This window comes from Clarias gariepinus, chromosome 18, assembly GCF_024256425.1.
Source record: "Clarias gariepinus isolate MV-2021 ecotype Netherlands chromosome 18, CGAR_prim_01v2, whole genome shotgun sequence".
NCBI classification, from domain to species: domain Eukaryota; kingdom Metazoa; phylum Chordata; class Actinopteri; order Siluriformes; family Clariidae; genus Clarias; species Clarias gariepinus.
The window spans coordinates 1016633-1041406 of NC_071117.1; the positions used below are offsets into that span (position 1 = coordinate 1016633).

Genomic DNA, 24774 nt, shown 5'->3' on the forward strand with positions numbered 1-24774 from the left:
ATCCCCTACAGATTTTCTAAGTTTGACCACTTACAAAGGAATTAAGGGTCTTATAATTTTTTCATAGGTTTATGGTAAAGGATTGAGACAGAATATCAACCAAAAATCCAGAAAAAGCACATGATACACATGTTATGAATTAAGTTGCATTTCAATGAGGGAAATAAGTATTTGATACCCAAGCAAAACGTCTCGGGTTACTTTGCTGTAACCCTGTTCCCTGAAAAGGCGGGAACGAGATGCTGTGTGAAAACGCTATGGGAACCTTTTTTCATGTTGCCGTTTGTGAAGCATGTGTGTATCAAACACGCCAAATTTTGGCCTATATAACCTCGGTAGGGTGACGTCGTCTGATTAGACGCACCTGCAGGTTATAAATAGGAGTGAACCGGAAACATTCCTCAGAGTGATTTGTCTGAACAGATGTCCGGTCACGAGGCAGTGCGGCATTGGGACGCAGCATCTCGTTCCCGCCTTTTCAGGGAACAAGGTTACAGCAAAGTAACCCGAGACCCGTTCCCTTTCAAAGGCTACACTTGAAAATGCTATGGGAACGAGAATATCAACGTCGCCGCACTGCAAGTGTCTGGACCCCTGAGTTGTGTAGCGTGTGCGCACAAGGCCGAGAGGTCTCAGAACTACGTCTGGGAAGTTGACTCGAGGACTCGTGAGGCCGGAGTGGCATGAACATCCAGATTATAAAATCTAACAAATGTGTGCGGAGAGGAAACCCCTTTGCGTTACACACTTGCTGCAGGGGAATACCTCTTGCTAGTGCAATAGATGAGGTGATCCTCTTGGTTGAATGAGCCCTGATTCCTAGAGGCGAAGTGAGCCCACGCGCCTCATAGGAGAGGGCAATAGCATCTCTCACCCAGTGTAGTGGCGGCCGCCCGGTTGCGGCCCCAAAACATGTAAAAGCTGCTCTGACTTACGCCACTGGCTGATGCGATGGATGTAAATCTGAAGAGCACGTACTGGACAGTAAGTAAAGTCTCTCCTGCTCCGAAGCTGTAAAGGCAGAGGACAGAAGGCTTAAAAAAATAATAGGGTGTTATTGTTGTTAATGGAACTTTCGGAAGATAGTTCAGTGAGAATGCAAAATAGCCCTGACTAGCCCAGGGGCAAGATCTCTGATCTCTGACTGACAGATCTCCAATCCTCTTAGAGAGTTAAAGGCCATTAGAAAAAACATCTTAAGAGTCAGAAACCTGAGGCGCTGGCTCTAGTGGTTCAACAAAAAGAAGGGGGGTGTTTCCCACAATAACCCCATCAATCAGGACGTGACAGGCTGAAATAGCGGTTACGTACATCCTGAGAGTACTAGGGCACAAGCCCGAGGACAACTTTTCCTGCAGAGACTCCAGCACTGAAACAATTCGGCAGTGGACTGGGTCTACCTGCTTCGTCATGCACCAACTTTTAAATACATTCCATTTGAGGGCATAAGCTCTTCTAGGGGAGAGAGCCCTAGCACTTAAAATAGTCTTAATTACGCTGGCTGGGAGACCAGCTTGACTTAGTTGGTCCCGTTTAGGGACTGAACGTGAAGGTTTCAAAAAACGGGCCGGGAGTGAAATATCGTCCCCTGCGCCTGAGACAGAAGATCCCACCTCATTGGAATCACGCATGGTGAGCTGTTGAAGAAGGATACTAGATCCAAGAACCACACTCTGGTCGGCCCACAGGGCGCTATCAAATAAGAGGTGCAAACGCTGTTGATGGACCCTTGCCAAGACTCCCGGGAGCAGAGCTATCAGGCAAAACGCATAAAGGCATAACCTGGGCCACGTACGGGCCAAGGCGTCCAGACCCAGGGGAGCTGGAAGAGTCAGAGAGTAGTAAAGGGGACATTTGCTGATCTTGCCAGGCAAAGAGGTCCACCTCTGCCACATGAAATTTCTCCCAAATTGACTGACCACTTCGGGGTGGGGTTTCAAATCGAATTAAAAATTCAAATTCAAATTTTATTTGTCACATACACAGTCATACACAGTACGATATGCAGTGAAATGCTTGTACGACCGCCGGTGACCTTAAAAAGGAAATAAAAACTATATAAAAGGAATAAATATTAATAAAAAGAAATGAAATACAAAAGAAAATAAATGTAACTAGTAAAATAAACAAACTGTACAAATAAGGGCATAATAAAAATATTACAAAATATAGAAATATAGGAATATGGGAGGGGGGGGGATATATATACAGTGGTGTGAAAAACTATTTGCCCCCTTCCTGATTTCTTATTCTTTTGCATGTTTGTCACACAAAATGTTTCTGATCATCAAACACATTTAACTATTAGTCAAAGATAACACAAGTAAACACAAAATGCAGTTTTTAAATGATGGTTTTTATTATTTAGGGAGAAAGAAAAATCCAAACCTACATGGCCCTGTGTGAAAAAGTAATTGCCCCCTGAACCTAATAACTGGTTGGGCCACCCTTAGCAGCAATAACTGCAATCAAGCGTTTGCGATAACTTGCAACAAGTCTTTTACAGCGCTCTGGAGGAATTTTGGCCCACTCATCTTTGCAGAATTGTTGTAATTCAGCTTTATTTGAGGGTTTTCTAGCATAAAGCGCCTTTTTAAGGTCATGCCACAACATCTCAATAGGATTCAGGTCAGGACTTTGACTAGGCCACTCCAAAGTCTTCATTTTGTTTTTCTTCAGCCATTCAGAGGTGGATTTGCTGGTTTGTTTTGGGTCATTGTCCTGCTGCAGCACCCAAGATCGCTTCAGCTTGAGTTGACGAACAGATGGCCGGACATTCTCCTTCAGGATTTTTTGGTAGACAGTAGAATTCATGGTTCCATCTATCACAGCAAGCCTTCCAGGTCCTGAAGCAGCAAAACAACCCCAGACCATCACACTACCACCACCATATTTTACTGTTGGTATGATGTTCTTTTTCTGAAATGCTGTGTTACTTTTACGCCAGATGTAACGGGACACGCACCTTTCAAAAAGTTCAACTTTTGTCTCGTCGGTCCACAAGGTATTTTCCCAAAAGTCTTGGCAATCATTGAGATGTTTTTTAGCAAAATTGAGACGAGCCTTAATGTTCTTTTTGCTTAAAAGTGGTTTGGCCTTGGAAATCTGCCATGCAGGCCGTTTTTGCCCAGTCTCTTTCTTATGGTGAAGTCGTGAACACTAACCTTAATTGAGGCAAGTGAGGCCTGCAGTTCTTTAGATGTTGTCCTGGGGTCTTTTGTGGCCTCTCGGATGAGTTGTCTCTGCGCTCTTGGGGGAAATTTTGGTCGGCCGGCCACTCCTGGGAAGGTTCACCACTGTTTCATGTTTTTGCCATTTGTGGATAATGACTCTCACTGTGGTTCGCTGGAGTCCCAAAGCTTTAGAAATGGCTTTATAACCTTTACCAGACTGATAGATCTCATTTACTTTTGTTCTCATTTGTTCCTGAATTTCTTTGGATCTTGGCATCATATCTAGCTTTTGAGGTGCTTTTGGTCTACTTCTCTGTGTCAGGTAGCTCCTATTTAAGTGATTTCTTGATTAAAACAGGTGTGGCAGTAATCAGGCCTGGGGGTGACTACAGAAATTGAACTCAGGTGTGATAAACCACAGTTAAGTTATTTTTCAACAAGGGGGGCAATCACTTTTTCACACAGGGCCATGTAGATCTGGATTTTTTTTCTCCCTTAATAACGTAAACCTTCATTTAAAAACTGCATTTTGTGTTCAATTATGTTATCTTTGACTTATAGTTAATTGTTTTTGATGAGCATAAACATTTAAGTGTGACAAACATGCAAAAGAATAAGAAATCAGGAAGGGGGCAAATAGTTTTTCACACCACTGTGTATATATATATATATATATATATATATATATATATATATATAGATAAATATATAAACATGTATTGTATAAAGTGACTTATGAAAGTGACATGTGCAATGGTTTCAGATATGTAAATATGTATTGCATGAATGTGTCCATGATTGTCCAGTCAATGTCAATGTTCAAAAGATATTACTCCTGTGTGGTGGTGTGATTGAGAGACCTTATCGCCTGCGGGAAGAAGCTCCTCCTCAGTCTCTCTGTGTTGGCCTTCAGGGAGGGCAATCGCTTCCCAGACCGCAACAGAGAAAACAGTCCATTGTTGGGATGGCTGAGGTCCTTCACGATCTTCCTGGACATGGTCCAGCACCGCTTGCTGTAGATCAAGTGCAGGTCAGGGAGTTCGGTGCGGATGATGCGCTCAGCTGATCGCACCACTCTCTGTAGAGCTCGTCTGTCCTGCATTGTGCTGTTTTCAAACCAGGTCATGATGTTTCCCGTCAGGATGCTCTCTATGGTACAGGAGTAGAAATTCTGAGCACCTTAGAGGGCAGTCTAAAGTCTCTAAGGCCCCTGAGGTGGTAGAGACGCTGCCGGGCCTTTTTCACCATGGTGTTGATGTGACAGGACCATGACAGGTCCTGTGTGATGTGAACACCGAGGTATCGGAAGCTGTCCACTCTCTCCACTGGGCTCCTGTTGATAATGGGGGTCTGGTAGTGTAAAGCTTTTGACTGTGTAAAGCTGCTTTGCGGCAATGAAAATTGCTAAAAGCGCTATACAAATAAAATTGAATTGAATTAAATTGAATTGAATTAAATTGAATTGAATTGGTAGTTTACATTTACATTTACATTTAGGCATTTGGCAGACGCTCTTATCCAGAGCGACTTACAAAAAGTGCTTTAAAGTTTACATCATTGGATACATACTTACACTGGGTTAACTAGGTTAATAACTAAGTGCCATTAGTCCAACACAACTGGGAAGAGGGTTTTTTTTTTGCGAGGGGGGGGGTGGGGGTTAATTCAAGTACTGGAGAAACAGATGCGTCTTGAGTCGTCGTTTAAAGATAGTCAAAGTCTCGGCTGTACGGACATCTAGAGGAAGTTCATTCCACCACCTAGGTGCCAGAACAGAAAAGAGCCTGGATGAATGCCACCCTCGATCCCTGAGAGATGGTGGAATGAGGCGAGCAGTGCTGGAGGATTGGAGGGAACGTGGTGCAGTGCGTGGTGTGATTAGAGCAGAGAGGTAAGTGGGTGCTGGGCCATTTTCAGCTTTGTAGGCAAGCATCAGCATTTTGAATTTAATGCGAGCAGCTACAGGAAGCCAGTGCAGGGAGCGGAGGAGTGGTGTGGTGTGGGACAACTTGGGAAGGTTAAAAACGAGACGTGCTGCTGCATTCTGGATCAGTTGCAGAGGACAGAGGCAGGCCTGCCAGGAGTAAGTTGCAGTAGTCCAGTCTTGAAATAACAAGGGACTAAACAAGCACCTGAGTAGCCTGTAAAGAAAGAAATGGGCGAATTTTTCTGATATTGTAAAGAAGAAATCTACAAGAGCGAGTAAGGTTAGCGATGTGTGGGAAAAATGACAGATGATTGTCCACGGTTACCCCAAGATTGCAGGCAGTGGTTGAAGGAGTGATTTGGTTGTTGTCCAGGGATATCACAAGGTCTTGACATGGGGATGAGTCACAAGGGATAAACAACAGTTCTGTTTTACTGAGATTGAGCATCTCATCCTGGATGGCTGATGAGCAGCCATCCAGGATGAGATGTCTGCCAGACATGCTGAGATCCGGGTGGAAACCTGAGTGTCAGAGGGAGGAAAGAAGAGAGTAAGTTGGGTGTCATCTGCATAATGGTATGAAAATCCATGCGATGATATGACCTTACCAAGAGACCGGGTATAGAGGGAGAACAGAAGAGGACCAAGTACTGAGCCCTGCGGGACACCAGTAGAGAGTCTACGTGGGGCAGATGTAGATCCCCTCCATGTTACCTCATATGACCTATCTTCTAGGTAAGAAGCAAACCATTGCCACGCTGTTCCACAAACTCCAAGGCTTGTAAGAATAGATAATAGAATCTTGTGGTTCACTGTGTCAAATGCAGCTGACAGGTCCAGGAGGATGAGGACAGATGACAGTTTAGCAGATCTAGCAGCATGGAGCTTCTCAGTGACTGACAGAAGGGCAGTCTCTGTAGAATGTGCCACTTTGAATCCAGATTGGTTGGGATCATTAAGGTTGTTCTGTGAGAGATAAAGAGACATTTGGTTATAAACAGTTCTTTTAAGAATTTTGGAAATAAAAGAGAGAAGTGATACCGGGCGATAATTGTTAACTTCTGATGGGTCCAGGCAGGGTTTCTTGAGGATGGGAATAACCCTTGCCTTCTGAAAAAGCAGCAGGAACATGACCAGATGATATGGAATGGTTGATGATGGTTGTGGTGAAGAGAAGGAGGTCTTGTGAGATGGCCTGGAGCACTGTGGAAGGGATTGGGTCTAATGAACAGGTGGTGGGGTTAGATGACGAGATGATCTGCTGAACCTCATCAGATGACAGGTAGTTCCTCTCCCGTTTTGTACTAAAGTCCACTATTAGCTCCTTTGTCTTGCTGACGTTTAGGAGGAGATTGTTCCTCTGGCACTAGTTCTCCAGATTTACAATCTTCTCTAGGTAGGCCGAATCATCATTGTTGGTGATCAGGCCCACCACGACAGTGTCGTCAGCAAACTTGATGATGGCGGTGGAGTTGGTAGTAGCCACGCAGTCGTGGGTGTACAAAGAGTACAGCAGGGTGCTCAGAACACATCCCTGAGGGGCTCCAGTGCTGAGAGTGAGTGAGGCTGAGACTCGGAACCTCCTGTTTCAGCCTTTGTTTGTATTTTAGCATGAGGAAGATGGCGGCATGGTCGGATTTACCAAATGGAGGACGAGGTGGTGCCTTGTAGCCATCCTTGACTGTAGTGTAACAGTGGTCCAGTATCCTTTCACCCCTGGTGGGGCAAGTGATATGTTGATGAAAGTTTGGCGCTGCGCGTTTGAGGTTGGCACTGTTAAAGTCCCCCGCCACAATAAGCACAGTCTTGGCGTCCTGATGTTGTGTTTGGTGCTGTGTGAGTGCCTCATGCAGCTCGCATAAGGCAGTGTCCGTGTGCGCTTGTGGTGGATTATAAACGGTGCTGATTATGACCAATGTAAACTACCGAGGTAGATAAAAAGGACAACACATGATGAACAGTAGTTCCAAGTTTGGTGTGCAGGAGCGTGTGAGAGGAACAACGCTCGCGCTGTTGCACCAGCTGCTGTTCACCATTAAACACACACCGCCTCCTCTTGGTTTCCCCGAGTCCCGCGTCCTGTCCATGCGGTGAACTGAGAAGAACTCGGCCACCTCACGGTTCAGGTAACCATCCAATTTGGCCACCAACAGGTCCGAAGTACCGTGTTCATCGATTCTGGTGCCGCGGGGAACTTCATTGACTCCACCTATGCCAAAGAAATGGGTGTAAAGATCGAGGCATTATCCCAGCCGCTTCACATCACATCCGTCGATGGTCGGCCCCTTTCATCTAGCCCCATCACTCACCAGACCCAACTTCTTACGTTCATCATCGACCAACATCAACAGCTACAGTTTTTTCTCACACCCATCGCATCACCTCCCGTCATCCTCGGCTATCCATGGTTACTACAGCACGACCCTCTCATCTCAAGAGCACAAAACCGGATCCTTCAGTGGGGGCCGACCTGCGCCGAGCTCTGCCTCCGGGCACCGGCTGGGACGTGTTCCAAGGAGTCCGAAGTCCCCGACGTCGACGTCGACACCGACGCCATTCCATTCAAATATCGAGACCTGGCTGAAGTATTCTGCAAAAGAAGAGCCACTCACCTACCACCTCATCGCCCATACGACCTGGCGATAGAACTTCAGCCGGGCTCCATCCCTCCCCGCGGCCATCTCTTCTCTCTGTAGACCACCATGACACAAGCTATGGAGGAGTACGTCGCCAACGCCTTGCGCGACGGTACCATCCGGCCCTCCTCCTCACCAGCTGCCACAGGGTTTTTCTTTGTTAAGAAGAAAGGGGGCGAACTTCGCCCATGTGTTGACTATCGGGGACTGAACAAGATCACTATAAAAAACCGACACCCGCTGCCACTCACCAACTCAGCCCTGGACGCCCTCTCTGGTGCCACCATCTTCACGAAGTTGGACCTCCGGAGCGCCTACAACTTGGTGCATATCAGAGAGGGCGATGAGTGGAAGACGGCGTTCATCACGCCCACCGGACACTACGAGAGCCTGGTCATACCCTTCGGACTCTGCAACGCACCCTCAGCCTTCCAACAATTTATCAATGACGTCCTCAGAGACATGCTGGGCCGATGGGTGTTCGTCTACCTAGACGACATCCTCATCTATTCCCATAACCTCAAGGAACACATCCAACACGTTCGGGCTGTTCTTAAGAGATTGCTCGCTCACCAACTGTACTGTAAGCTGGAAAAATGTGCCTTCCACAAGCACTCCACCACGTTCCTGGGTTTTGTCATCTCGCCCCAGGGTCAGTGGCGGCTGATGAAAATGTTTCCTGGTGGGGCTGATGTGACAAAATATTTCTTTGCTTAGTCCAATATAAGAATTAAAATCAACAGTCAGACGATGATTACAATTAACAGTAATGATTTAATCTCCTCCTCAAAATCACCAGTTTCACAAATAAAGTAAATAAACAAATTTTCATTGTATAATACGCCATGCATGCTTCAGAGAGTATCAAATACAATAATCAACATCAAAGGGTATGATCAGCTGGATCACCTTTCAAGCAAAGTTGCATCTCAAAGTGGTTTACACAAAGAAAAACAGTTTTAAAAATGCAATTTAACACAACAGTCTAAAACGGGTATATTAATAAGGATCTCACCGTATTTGGTGGAAACTGCTCTTCGCTCGTTAAGTTCGCCATCATTACTCTGATTGACCGCGCCTCTCTCTGATTGGCCGCGCCTCAAAAGGAAAAAAAACTTAAATCTCGCGGTATTTTCTGCTGCTTGGGGCAGAATTTTTAGCGCCCCAAGACCATAAAATTCTGAGAAACTGATTGGCCGCATATTTATTAATTTACCCTAGCAACAGCTACATGACTGGCTATTTGGCTGCACTCAGGGGCGCTTTTTCTCAGCGCCCCATGACAGAAACGATACAAGTCTGTCTGTGGAAATTCACTGGTGAATGAATGTCACTAGGTGGGAAATGTTGTATATGTTATTCATATCGCATGTAGGCACATACTGGTGGGTAAACCGAATTTAAAAACTTAATTAAAATTAAAAATGTAAAAATATATTTTACATTTTTAGCCCCTCTTATCAGGGAGGGCGGTGCCCCAGCGCCCCCTATGGGCCGGCCGCCACTGCCCAGGGTGTAGCCATGGATCCGCAGAAGCTCGAAGCTGTGTGTCACTGGCCCCTACCCAGGACCCTCAAACAGCTTCAACGGTTTCTGGGGTTTGCAAATTTCTATTGTCGCTTTATCCGGGGCTACAGTACAGTTGCAGCACCATTAACTGCTTTGACCAGGCCCTTGCTTCACCCGTTTCGTCTCACACCCACCGCCATCTCCTCTTTTCAAGAACTGTGTCATCGTTTTACCACCGCTCCCATCCTTCTCCACCCAGACGCCAACCAATCTTTCGTTGTGGAGGCGGACGCATTGGATGTGGGCGCCGGTGCCGTTCTCTCCCAACGAGGTCCAGACCAGAAACTACACCCGTGTGGTTTCTTCTCCAAGAAATTCAACCCCACTAAGCAGCGATACGGGGTAGGGGACCGCGAACTGCTGGGCATAAAGTGGGCCTTGGAGGAATGGCGTCACTGGCTCCAGGGCGCCAGTGAGCCGTTCATCGTCTGGACCGACAACCAGAACCTCATAACCATCAGGAACCTAAGGCAGCTCAATCCACGACAGGCACGGTGGGCTCTCTTTTTTGAACAGTACGACTTCCATCTGTCGTACCGCCCGGGGTCCAAAAACACCAAGGCCGACGCACTATCAAGACAGTACAACGAAGACCTTCCCCAGGCGGATCCCGTGCCTGTCATCCCCTCTTCCCGGATCATTGCACCCCTTCAATGGAACTTGGAGACAAGGATCCGCCAGGCACAGACTGCAGAGACGGGGCCGGCAGGTGTGCCGCCTGGACGACCTTACACCCCCCAGAATATGAGATCCTCCAATGGGGCCACTCCTCATCGGTCGCTGGACACCAAGGACCCTCTCATTTATCCGACGGGCTTTCTGGTGGCCTTCCATGAGAAGGGACATCACTGAGTTCGTCCAGGCGTGCCTGGTGTGCGCCAGGGCCAAGGACATCAATCAACCATCCCCGGGAGAGCTCCAACCACTTCAAACCCTGGACGGACATCGCCCTGGATTTCATCACGGGCCTGCCGGTTTCCGAAGAGAAAGACACCATACTCACCATTGTTGACCGGTTCTCCAAGGCAGTGCACCTGGTGGCCCTCACCGGACTCCCATCAACCAAAACCACCGCTAAACTAACACTGGAACACGTAGTCCACCTGCATGGGTTCCCCGAAGACATTGTCTCGGACAGGGGGCCCCAGTTCACCGCCCGGTTCTGGAAGGCCTTCTGCCGTCTGATCAATTTCACCAGTAGTCTGTCATCTGGATACCACCCCCAGACTAATGGTCAGACGGAACAGACCAACCAACAACTGGAGCGCTACCTAAGGTGTTTTGTGGCTAATCGCCAGCACTTCTGGGCCCGCTACCTCATATGGGCAGAACTTTTTCACAACCTTCACGTCTCATCTGCCACTAACCTAAGCCCATTTGAGGTATGCTATGGTTTCCAATCTCCGATGTTTGCCCATCAAGAACCGGAGGTTGACGTACCATCGGCCCAACAGTTGGACCGTAGGTGTCGACGGCTCTGGAACCAAGCCAACCTCGCTATCCAGAAGGCCAATCATCAATACATTACTCAACACCGCCGTCGACACCCTCTGGGGCGCTTGTACAGAGTAGGTGAAAAGGTATGGTTATCCACAAAGAACCTACATCTTCACACGGAATCCAAGAAACTTTCACCCCGGTTTATAGGACCATACCGCATCACCCTAAGGATAAACCCTGTCACCTACCGGCTCCAGCTGCCTGCGGCGCTCCGGATTCATCCTGTATTCCACACATCCCAACTTAAACCCTTCATCACCTCTCCAATGGTTCCACCCACCCCCCCCCCGCTCCTCCTCCCCGCATCATCGACGGTGGTCCCGTCTACACCGTGCGTCGGATCCTCGATTCACACCCTCGAGGAACGGTCTTGGATTCCGGCCCGGTTCATCCTCGACCCCGAACTCATTCGAGACTACCGTCGTCGGGTATCCTCCACCCCAGGACCGTCAGAAGCCGGTCCTGTACAGGGGGGTACTGTCATGCACACTCAAGACGCGATCGGCACTAGGACCCGGAAGTAATGCGGTCGCGAACCAGGAAGTATAAAAGAAGTAAACAAACCACAGTACATTTACATTTACATTTAGGCATTTGGCAGACGCTCTTATCCAGAGCGACTTACAAAAAGTGCTTTAATGTTTACAACATTGGATACATACTTACACTGGGTTAACTAGGTTAATAACTAAGTACCATTAGTCCAACACATCTGAAGAGTTTTTTTTTTTTGTTTTTTTTTTTCGGGGGGGGGGTTAGTCCAAGTACTGGAGAAACAGATGCGTCTTGAGTCGTCGTTTAAAGATAGTCAAAGTCTCTGATGTACGGACATCTAGAGGAAGTTCATTCCACCACCTAGGTGCCAGAACAGAAAAGAGCCTGGATGAATGCCGCCCTCGATCCCTGAGAGATGGTGGGATGAGGCAACAGTGCTGGAGGATCGGAGGGAACGTGGTGCAGTGCGTGGTGTAATTAGCGCAGAGAGGTAAGTGGGTGCTGGGCCATTTTTAGCTTTGTAGGCAAGCATCAGTGTTTTGAATTTGATGCGGGCAGCTACAGGAAGCCAGTGCAGGGAGCGGAGGAGTGGGGTGGTGTGGGAGAACTTGGGAAGGTTAAAAACGAGTCGTGCTGCTGCATTCTGGATCAGTTGCAGAGGACGAATCGTGGACAAAGGCAGGCCTGCCAGGAGTGAGTTGCAGTAGTCCAGTCTTGAAATAACAAGGGACTGAACAAGCACCTGAGTAGCCTGTGAAGAAAGAAATGGGCGAATTCTTCTGATATTGTAAAGAAGAAATCGACAAGAGCGAGTAAGGTTAGCGATGTGTGGGGAAAATGACAGATGATTGTCCACGGTTACCCCAAGATTGCGGGCAGTGGTTGAGGGAGTGATTTGGTTGTTGTCCATGGATATCACAAGGTCTTGACCTGGAGATGACGACGCTCAGTCATTGAGTTGCCCGATGTCGCCTCGGTTACGGTCATCAAACTGTGAGTACTCACTTTATTGGCTTGCTTTCTTACTGAGTGTGTATTTATAGGACGCGGGTTAGATTGTGTCTTTCCCTTACTCCCCAATCGTGAGAGTCCTTAGACTAAACAGCGTGATTATCCTGCCTATTCGTGTCACTCTGCGTTTGGGTTTACCAGTCACGTTACACAGGGCTAACCGCTAAAGCTACGTCTTCTGGTCACCTCAGGTTAGTTCTTGACAGTGTACATTGTACACCAAAAGAAACAAGAGTGTCTCTATCATACCTAATGTACTCCATGTTGGTAATTTTGCCGATTTTAAAACACTGAAAACTAACTTAAAAAACAAAAACAAAGAAAAGGTGGTCGGAGCAGTCGTGACGGCACCCGACCTCACCGGCGCCATCTTGGATACGCATCTAGGTTTCCATTCCTCTTGTGTCAGAGATTGACTGGACAGTACAACTGCTCCCACATTCATATGCCCTGGAATGTGAATTGCCCTGAGGGACAGGAACCTGGTGCACAAGCTATTTAGCTGAGCGAGCACAGTCCGCCCTGGCGATTAATATATGAGACTGCCATAGTGTTCACCCGCACTAGGACATGGCAGTCTCTCAACTGCTGAAGGAAGTGCTTTGGGGCCAGAAATAGAGCCATCATTTCGAGGCAACTAATGTGCCGCGTGAGAAGATGACCTCTCCAGCTCCCTTGGGCTGGAAGGTCATTTAAAACCACACCCCAGCCCGTGAGGAAAGCATCTGTCGTTAGCATCTGCGACAACAAGATGAAGTTAAAGTAGAACCCAGAGTAAAAACCGGGGTCTGAACCACATAGAAAGGGTACGAAGCACCTGGCGCGTAACTTTTATTGGGGATTGGCCCTAAAGTGAAATCCCCTGTTTTTTTAACTGAGATGCTCTCATGTGCAAAAGGCCCTGAGAGCTAAGATCTCTGAAAGTGATGGTCACTTTCTGGTCTAGCTTGAATTCCTTAAGGGTGTTGAGAATAGATTGGACACGAGCGGGAGACAGCTGTGCCTGCTTACGCTCGAATCCCATGTGGCACCCAATATGTTGTCCTTTGAACAGGAAAGAGCACGCTTTTCGTGGCGTTGGGTCTCAATCCTAAGAAACAAAGATGAGCTAGGACGACATGCTGATGTCGAAGCGCTAGCTGCTGAGATTGGGCCAGCCAGTCGTATATGTAATTCAATATGGATGCCCTGGAGTCACAAGAGCCAGAACTACATTCATGCATTTTGTATATGTGCGGGTGAGAGCTAGACCAAATGGAAGGACCCGATACTGGTAAGCTTCACCCCAAACGCGAACCTCAGAAACCTCCTGTGTTGTGGCAATATTTCTATATGAAAGTAAGCGTCCTTCAAACGATTGTCACAAATCAATCGCTTGGTAGAATTTGAGAGCAATCACTTTGACAGTCAACATTTTGAAGCTGTATTATTCATTTTAGATAGCAGGACAGCCCGCGAAATCTAAAAATTGGACGCAGCCCCCCGTTTCTCTTGGAACCAAGAAATACTGACTGTAGTAGCCTGACTCATTGTCTGGTAGGGGTGGCCAGCTGCTGACACTCTCCTTCTGGCCTTTCGCCTGGCGAGAATCAGATCTGGTGAAGGCTGGGTGGCCGACGGGCTTAACTCCTGAGCATGGCGTAGGAGAAAATTTCCCAAAGGCCTGTTCATACAATCTAGCCTCTTGGAACCTAGTGGCGATGGTATTAACAGCATCGCCGAATAGGCTGGAAGGTGAAACAGGAGCATCAAGGAGGAAAGTTCTGTCCTTATCCTTGATGCCTGTTAGATTTAGCAGTCACCAAAGAGGCCATAGAACGGCCGACAGCACGGGCTTCTTGATTCACTGTGCTGCTTGTGCTCAGATCTTTCAGCAGATCAGCCTGGTACGCCTGCAAAACCGCCATGGTGTGCAAGAAAGCGCCGGCCTGACCTGCTGCTTGAAACGCTTTCCCTACAAGGGTAGAAGAAGTTATACACGGCTAGGAGGGAAATGTTGGTTTCTTTAGTGAAGATGATGCCGCAGGAGAGAGATAGCCCGCAAGCGTCTCTTCTATCTGGGGCATCATGGTGTAGCCTTGTGCTTTTGCATCCACGATATTCGAATAAAACGAAGTCGATGGAACAAAAATACGGGAAGAAAAAGGATTCCTCCAAGAACGAGATATTTCGTTGTGGAGGTCATCAAAGAATGGGAGAGAGCAGCGTTTTGGCTCCATCTCCTGGCCACCCGACAGGAATCTGTCGTGTAATTTTGAGTGTTTTGGGTGAGCTTGCTCCTGTGGCCAATCAATATGCAGTCGTTCGACTGCACGCGTTATAACCTCAAGCAGCTCCTCATATTCTCTCTCATCTTTAAAGGAGCGTTCTGAGGAAGCTACTTCCATTTCCAAAGAAGCAGGGGAGTGAGTCTCTTCAACGCACCCACGAGAGGCACCGGAGTGCACTCGGGAAGTGGAAAGAGAGAGTTCGGGTTAGGGGGAGAAGGCGATAGAAAGGAAGGGCTCGTGCCTCGGCCAAGTCAGTCTGTGATCCCCATGAGTGCAGCGCGGCTCGTGGCTCCCTAAAGAACGCGAGGCGCGCGTAGCAGTTTCATGGGGAGAAGATTACAGTGCTCGCACTCTCCATTAAGCTCTTCGAGAGCGTGCTTCTCACCCAAACATTCAAAGCAGTAAAACAATAAAACTCCGCCCTTATTGTCTGGTGAGTTTTATAAGCTTAAAATTCTGCTGTTAGATCCTTATCATGCTTGTTGACACACACTCCCACATAAAGCGGTGAAGATAAAAGATCTTTTTCACCTGCAGGTGCATCTAATCAGATGACATCACCCTACAGGAGGTTATATAGGCCAAAATTTGGCGTGTTTGATATACACATGCTTCACAACCAGCAACATAAAAAGATGTTCCCATAGCGTTTTCACGCAGCATCGAGTGTAGCCTTTGAAAGGGAACACGACTTAGTACTTGGTAGAGAAACCCTTGCTGGAAAGCACCGTGGGAAGACATTTCTTGTAGTTGTTTACCAGATTTGCACACATCTTGGGATGCATTTTGATTCACTATTCTTTACAGATTTTCTCTAAATGTTTAAGGTTTCTTGCCTGTTGCTTGGCAACTCGAAGTTACAGCTCTCTCCGTGAATTTTTTATTCTATTAAGGTCTGGAAACTCTCCATGACCTTAATGTGCTTATTCTTGAGCCACTCCTTGGTTGCCTTGGCAGTCTGTTTGGGGTCATTTACTTGCTGGAACCCATCCTTGAGAAGGGAAAGCCTTGCTGCGCTAAAGGATTTCAATCCATGCAGGCGTATTGTGTTACTAATGGTTTGTTTGGTGACTGTGCTCCCAACTGTCTTGAGATCATTCACAAGCTTTTCCTGTGTAGTCCTGGGCTGGTCCCTCATTTTTATCATGATTATTCTTAGTCCATGAGGTGAAATCTTGCATATAGGGCCATTAATGGTTACTTTGTATTTCTTCCATTTGTAAATAATCGCTCCAGCAGTTGTCTCCTTCTCACCAAGCTTCTAGCTGATGGTCTTGTAGCCCATTCCAGCCTTGTGCAGGTCTAAAATCTTGCTTCTGACTTGCTTTAACAGCTCTTGGTCTTGCCGATGGTGGTAAGGTTGGAATGGAAGATAGAGCTTTTGTGGACAGGTGGCTTTTATACACATACCACATTGTTGTTAGGAGCACCTCCTTAAATTAATATGTGTACCACAAGAGCATATAACCAGTCTGTGAGAGGCAGAATTATCATTGGTTGGTTGGGGATCAAATACTTATTTCTCTCATTGAAATGCAACTTAATTCATAACATTTGTATCATGTGCTTTTTGGATTTTTGGTTGATATTCTGTCTTAATCCTTAACCATAAACCTATGATAAAAATTATAGATCCTTCATTTCTTTGTAAGTAGACAAACTTAGAAAATCTGTAGGGGATCAAATAATTATTTTCCCCACTGTACTGTATATCTAATTAACATTCAAGCATTAAAATAAGGCAGATGACACACCCCTCGTGTTCAGCATGCTCCATTTCACTAACCATCAACACTCTCAGTCTGGTTCTACACAACACTTAACCAATATTCTGATTCTGTGGACTTTACAATGTCTCTTCAATGTCTTCTCTGACTATAGAACAGGTGTATGTATAGTCTTTATATGGCTCTTGTGTGTGTGTGTGTGTGTGTGTGTGTGTGTAGGTGAGAAATCTGGGACTAAAGGGTCTGCCAGTGACAATAAGCTTCAGGATGCTGAATCACACTGATGAAAAGATCTTCCATCTGGATCATAATGCCATCTTATCGGTAAAAAAAAAAATATATATATATATATATTAATGAGTATTTAAATAAAAATAATTATTTAGCCCTATACAAATGCAATAAATATGCTGTTATTGAAGGTCTTCCCATGCATATCACAAGAACTCTCACACACTTCTATTTCATTGACTTTTTTTTAAAACAAAATCTAAAGCCCGGCGTTAGGGCTCTTATAAATATTACAACATCTCATGGTGCGGCTCTCCATACCACACCACATAACATTGTATGAAGATACTGTGTGGTTGCTAGGGGATAGGGGTAGCTCAGTGGTTAAGGCATTGGACTACAGTTCAGAAGGTCCCAGGTTTGGATCCCACAACCAGGTTGTGGTTGGGCCCTTAAGCAAGGCCCCTAACCCTCAACTGCTCAGATGTAAAAAGAGATAAAGGATAAGGGCGTCTCCCAAATGCCTAAATGTAACTATGACCTTAAGCTTTATCTGACCATACCAGTTGTGTTGAACTACCTGAGTGGAGGCTCTGTGTGCTGATCTTTGAGACTAGTTTGGACAAGTATAGGCAACAAAAAAAAATGTAAAACTTGCCAACGAGGGAACCTGTGTTCCTTTTCTTGGAAACACCATTACCACATCACATAGAAACCACCTTAGTTCATGTTATATAAAACGTAGTTGGTGTATTAGAATTGCCCGACCATTTACCTTATATTTATTACCTTTTGTGAATAATAATTAAGCTGGATGTAGGTACTGATAGGAGCATCTTGTTTATGTGTAATTAGTACTCAGGTGAGTCAGAGCTTATATGCTAGGAGTATTTCATTTCCCTTTATACGTTTCCTTCTTCTCCCTCTTCTGCCTGGTTGACACTGGTTAGGGTGGTTCGTGTGAAATTTCTTTATCAACAGAGAATCTAGAATATCTTCTGCTGTTACCCAGCGTCTCTCCTCTGGTCCATATCCTTCCCAGTCATTAATGGTACTGTCTTTTTCCTTGTCTTCGCCAGGATTTTAGGATGGCCCTTATTAATTATGTTGGCCTTCTGTTAAGGCCTTTTAGTGTCAATTGTGTTAAACGATAATTGTTTATGTCTCTGTCGACATCCTACCTGTCTGATGATTGTGCCCATGATGTGGTGTGTGGGGATTTTGTGCTTGCTCCTTTCCTCTTGTTGCTGCTTAGGGCGCTTTATATTGGTTATATAGGAAGAACTTGAAAAGCCCAATGAGGATTGAGCCATTCCACTGCTACTGAGACAAGACCAAAATAAAAGCTTCATCCTGAGGCTTCATCCTGAGAAAAAGTTTATCCTGAGGGTCTTTGTAAGTGTAATTTGTGCCCCAATTGAAGTGGGATGACTGAAGCACCGGCATGCTGCTGCAGTCAAACAATTTACAATATATAAATAGGAACAGCATTAATCCTGCACAGATGAAAAATTGTAAAATTGCCCACTCCATCTTCACGACTCCACCTTTGATGCATCAGCAGCACTTTACACATTTACTGCAGTTACAAAAAATAGGATATTGTTAAACTTCTTGTTATAAAAACATACTTATCTGTGTGTTTAATAATTATTTACAGACTACACTAATAAACTTTATTTTCTTACAGAATATTACAGTCTGTAGCATCATACCACCTCAGAAACATGATGTAAGTTATTGTTTGTTTACTTCCTGTTGATTTTATTATTGTTCTTTATGGAACTCGACTCCTGCGTGCGCTTACTGAAATTCTGTATAAAAGGAAACTCTCACTGACACACACACACACACACACACACACACACACACACGTTACAGTGACACACATAGATACACTGTGTGTAATTATAGATATTGTCAGATCATGCAGGCAAATTAGTGAAGTATGAATGAAATGAAACACACATAGTTCAGGTTTTTACTCAAGCAAGAAAACACCAGAAATGTTTATATGGGTGCAAAGACACAAAAGTAAAACAGGTGTGACATGTAAGTACAGGACAAACAGAGTCATGTGATTTGCAGAGCTGCTCATAATCAGAGTCTTTGTTGAAAGAACCAACTATAATCTGACAGATATACAAGGGGCGTTCAATTCAAACTGGGACGTGTGCTGGAATGAAGGCGTGAAAGTGATTGACATTTACAGAAGACTGTAAGCACAAAAGGTGATGAGACTCTTAACACTTGAATAGTGCAGACCTTTTAAAGGACGCACTACTCCCATGTATGTTTATCCTGGCCGAGGTGACTTTGGCGCCAACTGCAGTTGTTTACATAAACATTCAGTGAATTAAATGCCTGACCCTTGAAAATTGACAAATAATTTGTCACCAATTTGAAAAAGAGATGCATCTGTCTGTGGAAACTGTCCTTACAATCATCCATTAACACCACTTGCACATTATAGGAACTCGGCCGGGAGTTTCTTTTGATTGTGTAAAGCTGCTTCGCGACAATCACGATTGCCCAGAGGTGGAAAGTAATGAATTACATTTACTCACATGACTGTAATTGATTAGATTTTTTGTGTACTTCTACTTTTTAAAGTATTTTTTAAAATCTGTAATTTTACTTTTAATTAAGTATGTTTTGTTTAACGTATTGTACTTCACTACATTTTAAATCATATTCACCACTGAGTAAAAGATAAATGAACGAAAAGGAAAAATAATACGAATAATACAACGGGGAAGGAAAAAAATTGCACCCTGGAAACCACTGCACTGATAGATTGATGGAGAACAAACACGCTAAATTCACAAGAACGATGGAGACGGACAAAACAGATGCCAGTGATGCAGACACAGCTAAAAGTAAAATGCCAACAAATTCTTATGATCAAACCCTCTGGTCATATTTAAGCCACAACTTTGATTTCAAGCACAACAAAGGCAACAGATTTATTATGTAAGGGTGTTCCATCCCCCACCCACCCCCACTGTTAAAAAAAAGTAACTCAGTAACTTTTACTCTGAGTAAATTTTTACTGAGCTACTTTTGACTTTTACTTGAGTAGATTTTTATAAGGGTAACTTTACTTGTACTTCTGTCATGCTCTCAGCGCTCCGCGCTGATCTAAGACCGCTCTTGTCTATTGACATTTCTTTTCCCACGCTGTCAAGATCCTCATCACGCGCCCTTGTTTTCCCACGCTGTCATGTCACTTCCACGCCCCCGCTCCGCCCCGCCTGCACACCGGTTTCTCATTCAGCGCTGATTTCTCTGTGCTTATAAGGAAGCGCAGCGCACTGGTTCCTTGCCAGATTATTGTGTCTCTTGTACCAGTTTTCTCGCGTTTACTTTGATAGCCCTTACGTTGCCAAGTTTGTTTCCGATTCTCGTTTTTCTCCCTCCTCGCCTGTCGATTCTGATTTGATTGCTACGCTGACGGATTACACGGCTCCCGACTCAACGCGCGCTCTCTTGACTACGGCTTATCTTCACGTCTCGGCACAGACACCACGCTGACGGACTTCACGGCTCACGATCCAACGCGCGCCCCCACGACCACGGCTTATCTTCACGTCTCGGCACAGTCACGACGCTGACGGACTTCACGGCTCACGACCCAACGCACGCTTTCACGACTACGGCTTATCTTCACGTTCCAGCACAAGCGCCACGCTGACGGATTTCTCTGCTCTGCTCGCTCTCACTCATCCCCGGCCAGACAACGCCTCGTTCCTGCACCTGCGTCTGGACCCGCCTCTACGCACCGACGGACATTACGCCTTTCTGTGGTCAACGTACTGACAACTTCAGTAAAAGTTTACTAAAGTAACAGTACTTTTACTTGAGTACAACATTTTATTATTCTTTTCCACCGCTGCAATTGGCACTATACAAATCAAATTGAATTGAATTGAACTTAGTTATTGCCACATCCTCTGTACAGTCCTGACCTGCCAAAGCTTTCTACCTTGATGGTGTCCAAGCTCTAGTGACACACTGGGATAAATGCATTAGTGTAGCAAGAGATTATGTAGAGAAATAAAGGGAGTTTTTTCTTGTCTTGTGTCGTCTCAATGATCTTGCCCATGATCCAAGAATTTCTAGGTGCATTATCATCCACCACCAGTACAACATCTTCCAACTGAAAATTACGTGGCTTAACCTTCCACTTTTGCCGTTCCTGTAGTAAAGGTAGATATTCACCTATCCATCTTTTTCAAAATATATTAGACAAGTATTGAATTTGTCGCCATCTTCAACGGGTATACAAATCTTCTTTTACAAACAACCCAGGTGGCAATGCAAGTTCTGTCTTAAGTAGGAGGAGATGATTAGGTGTTAAAGCCTCCAAATCATTGGGATCCAAAGAAGTTCTGGTTATGGGTTGATTATTATACACACAAGAATGTATAAAGGCCCTCTTCATCCAAGTTTAGTCCTCGCAAAATGGAATTCAGAATTTTCTTTATTGACCTGATGAGCCTTATCCAGATCCCTCCATGGTGAGAACCAGTTGGAGGATTAAAGATCCATTTTATTTTATTTTGAGGAAGAACATCGTTGATCTGCCTATGATTCTAATTTTGTATTGCTTCCTGTATAACACGTTCACCTCCAACAAAATTTGTGCCATTATCTAAACGTATTTCAGTAATTTGTCCTCGTCGAGCAATGAAACGCCTTAATGCATGAATGAATGAATCCGTGTCTAATGATGCAGTCGTTTCAATACGAACGGCTCTAATGGCCAGACATGTAAAAATGACTCCATAGCACTTTATGATTGTTCTCCCTCGTTTGATCTCAAAAGGGCCAAAACAATCAACACCAACACATGTGAAGGGTGGTTTGTCTGGTGAAACTCGATCTTGAGATAAATCAGCCATTTGTTGATGGCCAGAAATTCCATGGAATCTTCTGCACACTACACATTTTGCAAGAATTCTCCTTATGGCTCCACTAGCTCCAGGGATCTAATATCGTTGTTGAAGGGCAGCCAGCATGTAATTCCGTCCATTATGTCCCACCTCTTCATGAATTTGACGCAGAATCAAATTAGAAATATGCCACTCTTTAGCCAATATAATCGGGTGTTTTGATACTTCAGATATCAATGCTTTACCAAGACGTCCACCAACCTTGACAATATCAGATTGTAATATAGGATTGAGGCTATAGAGTGGACTGTTTCGCTTAACTACTCCCTCCCTTCCAAGACTTGTCAGCTCCTCAGAGAATTTCTTCTTATAACAGAATCGAATGATTTCTATTTCAGCCTTTTCCAGTTCTTCCACTAAAAGCAAGTCTTTACACACAGAACATTTAAACATCTGCATTTCCTTATCAATAGTCATCTTCTGTAGATATGGATCTATACAACAAACAAGAGCAGCCTGCAGCCTCTTCCTTTCCTTGCTAGGGTCCATCAAAATTTTTCTCAAACGTAGTATCCATGCTACAGCTTTTTTTTAATCGGATCCAAGTAGAGAAATAATTGATGAGTTGTGATATCGGATCAAATTTTTTTTTGACATGAACCCTATTTACCAGAGCAATCCTTTCGATCTTGGGGTCGTGAGACAACATCAAGTCTCTGTCCCTTGGGTCCTTTGGCCACTCTTCTGCTGGTTGAGCAAGGAACTTGGGACCAGAAATCCACAACTCATTCTTCAAGAATGTATCCACATTCACTCCTCTAGAAGCCAAATCTGCGATTTTCTGAAGAACTTGCATATCTCCACTGTTTTACATCTGAAACACTTAAAATTTCAGACACTCTGTTAGCCACATAGCACTTAAATCTTGAGGTCTTATTTCAAATATATTTAAGTACTAAAGTACTGTCCGTCCAAAGAACTAAATCCTGAAAAGGCATCTTAAGTTCTTTCACCCAGATTTTGTCAATGCGGCTAGCCAGTGTAGCAGCTGTAAGTTCCAGACGAGGGATTGTAATGGGCTTTAAAGGTGTAACTCTTGCCTTGCTTACCAGAAGAGTAGAGTGTGCTAGTAATTGCTCATTATAAAGCAACAAATAGGATACCACACCATATCCTTGCTCGCTAGCATCTGAGAAATTATGCATTTGAGCAGACATTACTTCTCCAAACCCATCCGGCTTCACACATCTTTTGACCTCAAAACTCTCAAACGATGAAGATCATCCAGTCAGTTCATCCAACGTTGAACATATACAGGAGGAATAACATTTTCCCATCTTATTCCTTCTCTACAGAGATCTTGTAATATCCTTTTGGCAGACAAAATCACAGGTGACAGAAATCCTAGAGGATCGTAAATGGAACTAACCACTGAGAGAATTCCTCTCCTAGTAAGAGGTCTGTCTTTAACTACAACTTTAAACTGAAAGGCATCTGATTCAGCACACCATTGCACTCCCAAAGCTTTTTCCAGAGGTAAAGCATCATAATCAAAATCTGAATCCCTTACCTTTGTCTCTCTGTCCTTTTCGGGTATAGCAGTCAATACAACATGGTTGTTACTCATCCATTTGGTCAATTTAAACCCTCCATTGACACACATACTAGTTAAATCTTTGTATAACTGCACATCATCTGATTCTGAAGGAACTGAAACAAGACAATCATCCACATAGAATTATCAAAGACAACATCCAGTGTCTTGGAGTCAAATAGATTCCTTTGATCTGTCGCACATTTCCTCAAGGCAAAACTTGAACAACTTGGTGAGGATGTCACACCAAACAGGTGGTACAGCATTCTGTATTCTTCCAGACTGTGATTTATGTTACCTTCTGGCCACCACAAAAATCTCAAGATATCACAGTCTTCTGGATGAACTCTGACTTGATAGAACATGGCTTCGATGTCAGCCATCATGGCAACAGGCTCAAGTCCAAATCGTACAAGGACACTTGAGAGTGAGTTGGTTAAGTCGGGACCTGGTAGGAGCATGCTATTCAAGGTTACACCCTGAAAAGAAGCTCCACAATCAAACACAACTCGAATTTTTTGTTTTTTGGGATGATATACCCCATGATGTGGTATATACCACAGACGTCCATCACATCTTTTCAATTCTGCCATGGGTACCTTTTCTGCATAACCCTTTTAAATAACATCCTCCATGAAGGCTATATAATTTGCATGAAAGGAACTATTCAACTTAAACCCTTTTTTGAAGACTTAAGGCACATTGTTTCGCAACTCCCCTATTCATTGGCATGACCACTTCAGCATTTCTAAATGGTAGACCAATGCTATAATGACCATTGATCAGTTTTGCTGAATGAGACATAAAATCCATAAATTGATGGTCTTCTTTTGACATTGCTATCTGTTCCTCATGTACAGTCTCGGGAAAGTCAGCCTTAAACTGCTGTTTCCATAATTCCTCCAACTTCAGTACAGCAATTCTATTCACAGTCACAGGAAGTCTTTCAGCACTATCATCATCAGTATCTTTATTCATACTCACTCCCTTGAGAGGTCCGTTAACTGTCCAGCCAAGCATTGTCCATATGGCATTTGGGCCATTATGTTTACTACGTACAACCTGCCAAGGCTCCAATGCTTCTGGAACATTAGTTCTAATTAAAAGCTCAATGTTGGCATTTATTGTTGGCAAACATATGTGACTCAAATGTGGCCAACGTTCAAGGTCTTTCTGGGAAGGAATGTTTGCTGTAGTCACTGGCATGTTCTTTTGAGTATACACCTCTGGCAAGGCACAGTAATACTCTTGCTTCAGCCCAGAAACTTCCAGGTCCTTCAGAACATAGCTACCAACAGATTTATCCTGACTCATAGTCCTGAGCAGAATATTCACTTTCTTTCCAGTAAGATTAAGCTTGTTCATCAAAATCTCCGTAAAAAAATGAAGCAGAACTCCCAGAGTCAAGAAATGCATATGTCTTTACAACATTGTTACCCTGTTTCGATTTAACACAAACTGGAACAATAGACAATGCACAGATGTCTTTACCAGCCCCAGTAACACCACTAGATTGAAGAGAGACTGCTGGTTTTAATTCAGACCTTTTTTTGTCCAAAGAGTCTTCTTTCATATAAGGATGAATGTGCAAAAAACTTGGGTGTTTGAGAGTACATACATTACAAATACTTCTCCTCTTGCAGTCCCTACTAATATGTCCTGTACTCAAATAGCTAAAACAAATTCCTTTCGTTTTCAAGAAATTCATTTTTTCTCTATGATTCGTCCAACAAGTGTTCTCCATCA

The 24774-nt window shown here is 44.6% G+C and overlaps 1 protein-coding gene across 1 annotated transcript in view; it reads left to right on the forward strand.

Annotated features, from left to right (window-relative positions):
• LOC128506942 (integrin alpha-M-like) overlaps positions 1-24774 on the forward strand; it is a 100222-nt gene that overhangs the window by 67689 nt on the left and 7759 nt on the right. Inside the window, exons 26-27 of the mRNA XM_053477553.1 lie at positions 16528-16655; positions 18157-18271. Coding sequence (XP_053333528.1) covers positions 16528-16655; positions 18157-18271 — 243 coding nt within the window. The remainder of the gene's footprint in view (positions 1-16527; positions 16656-18156; positions 18272-24774) is intronic.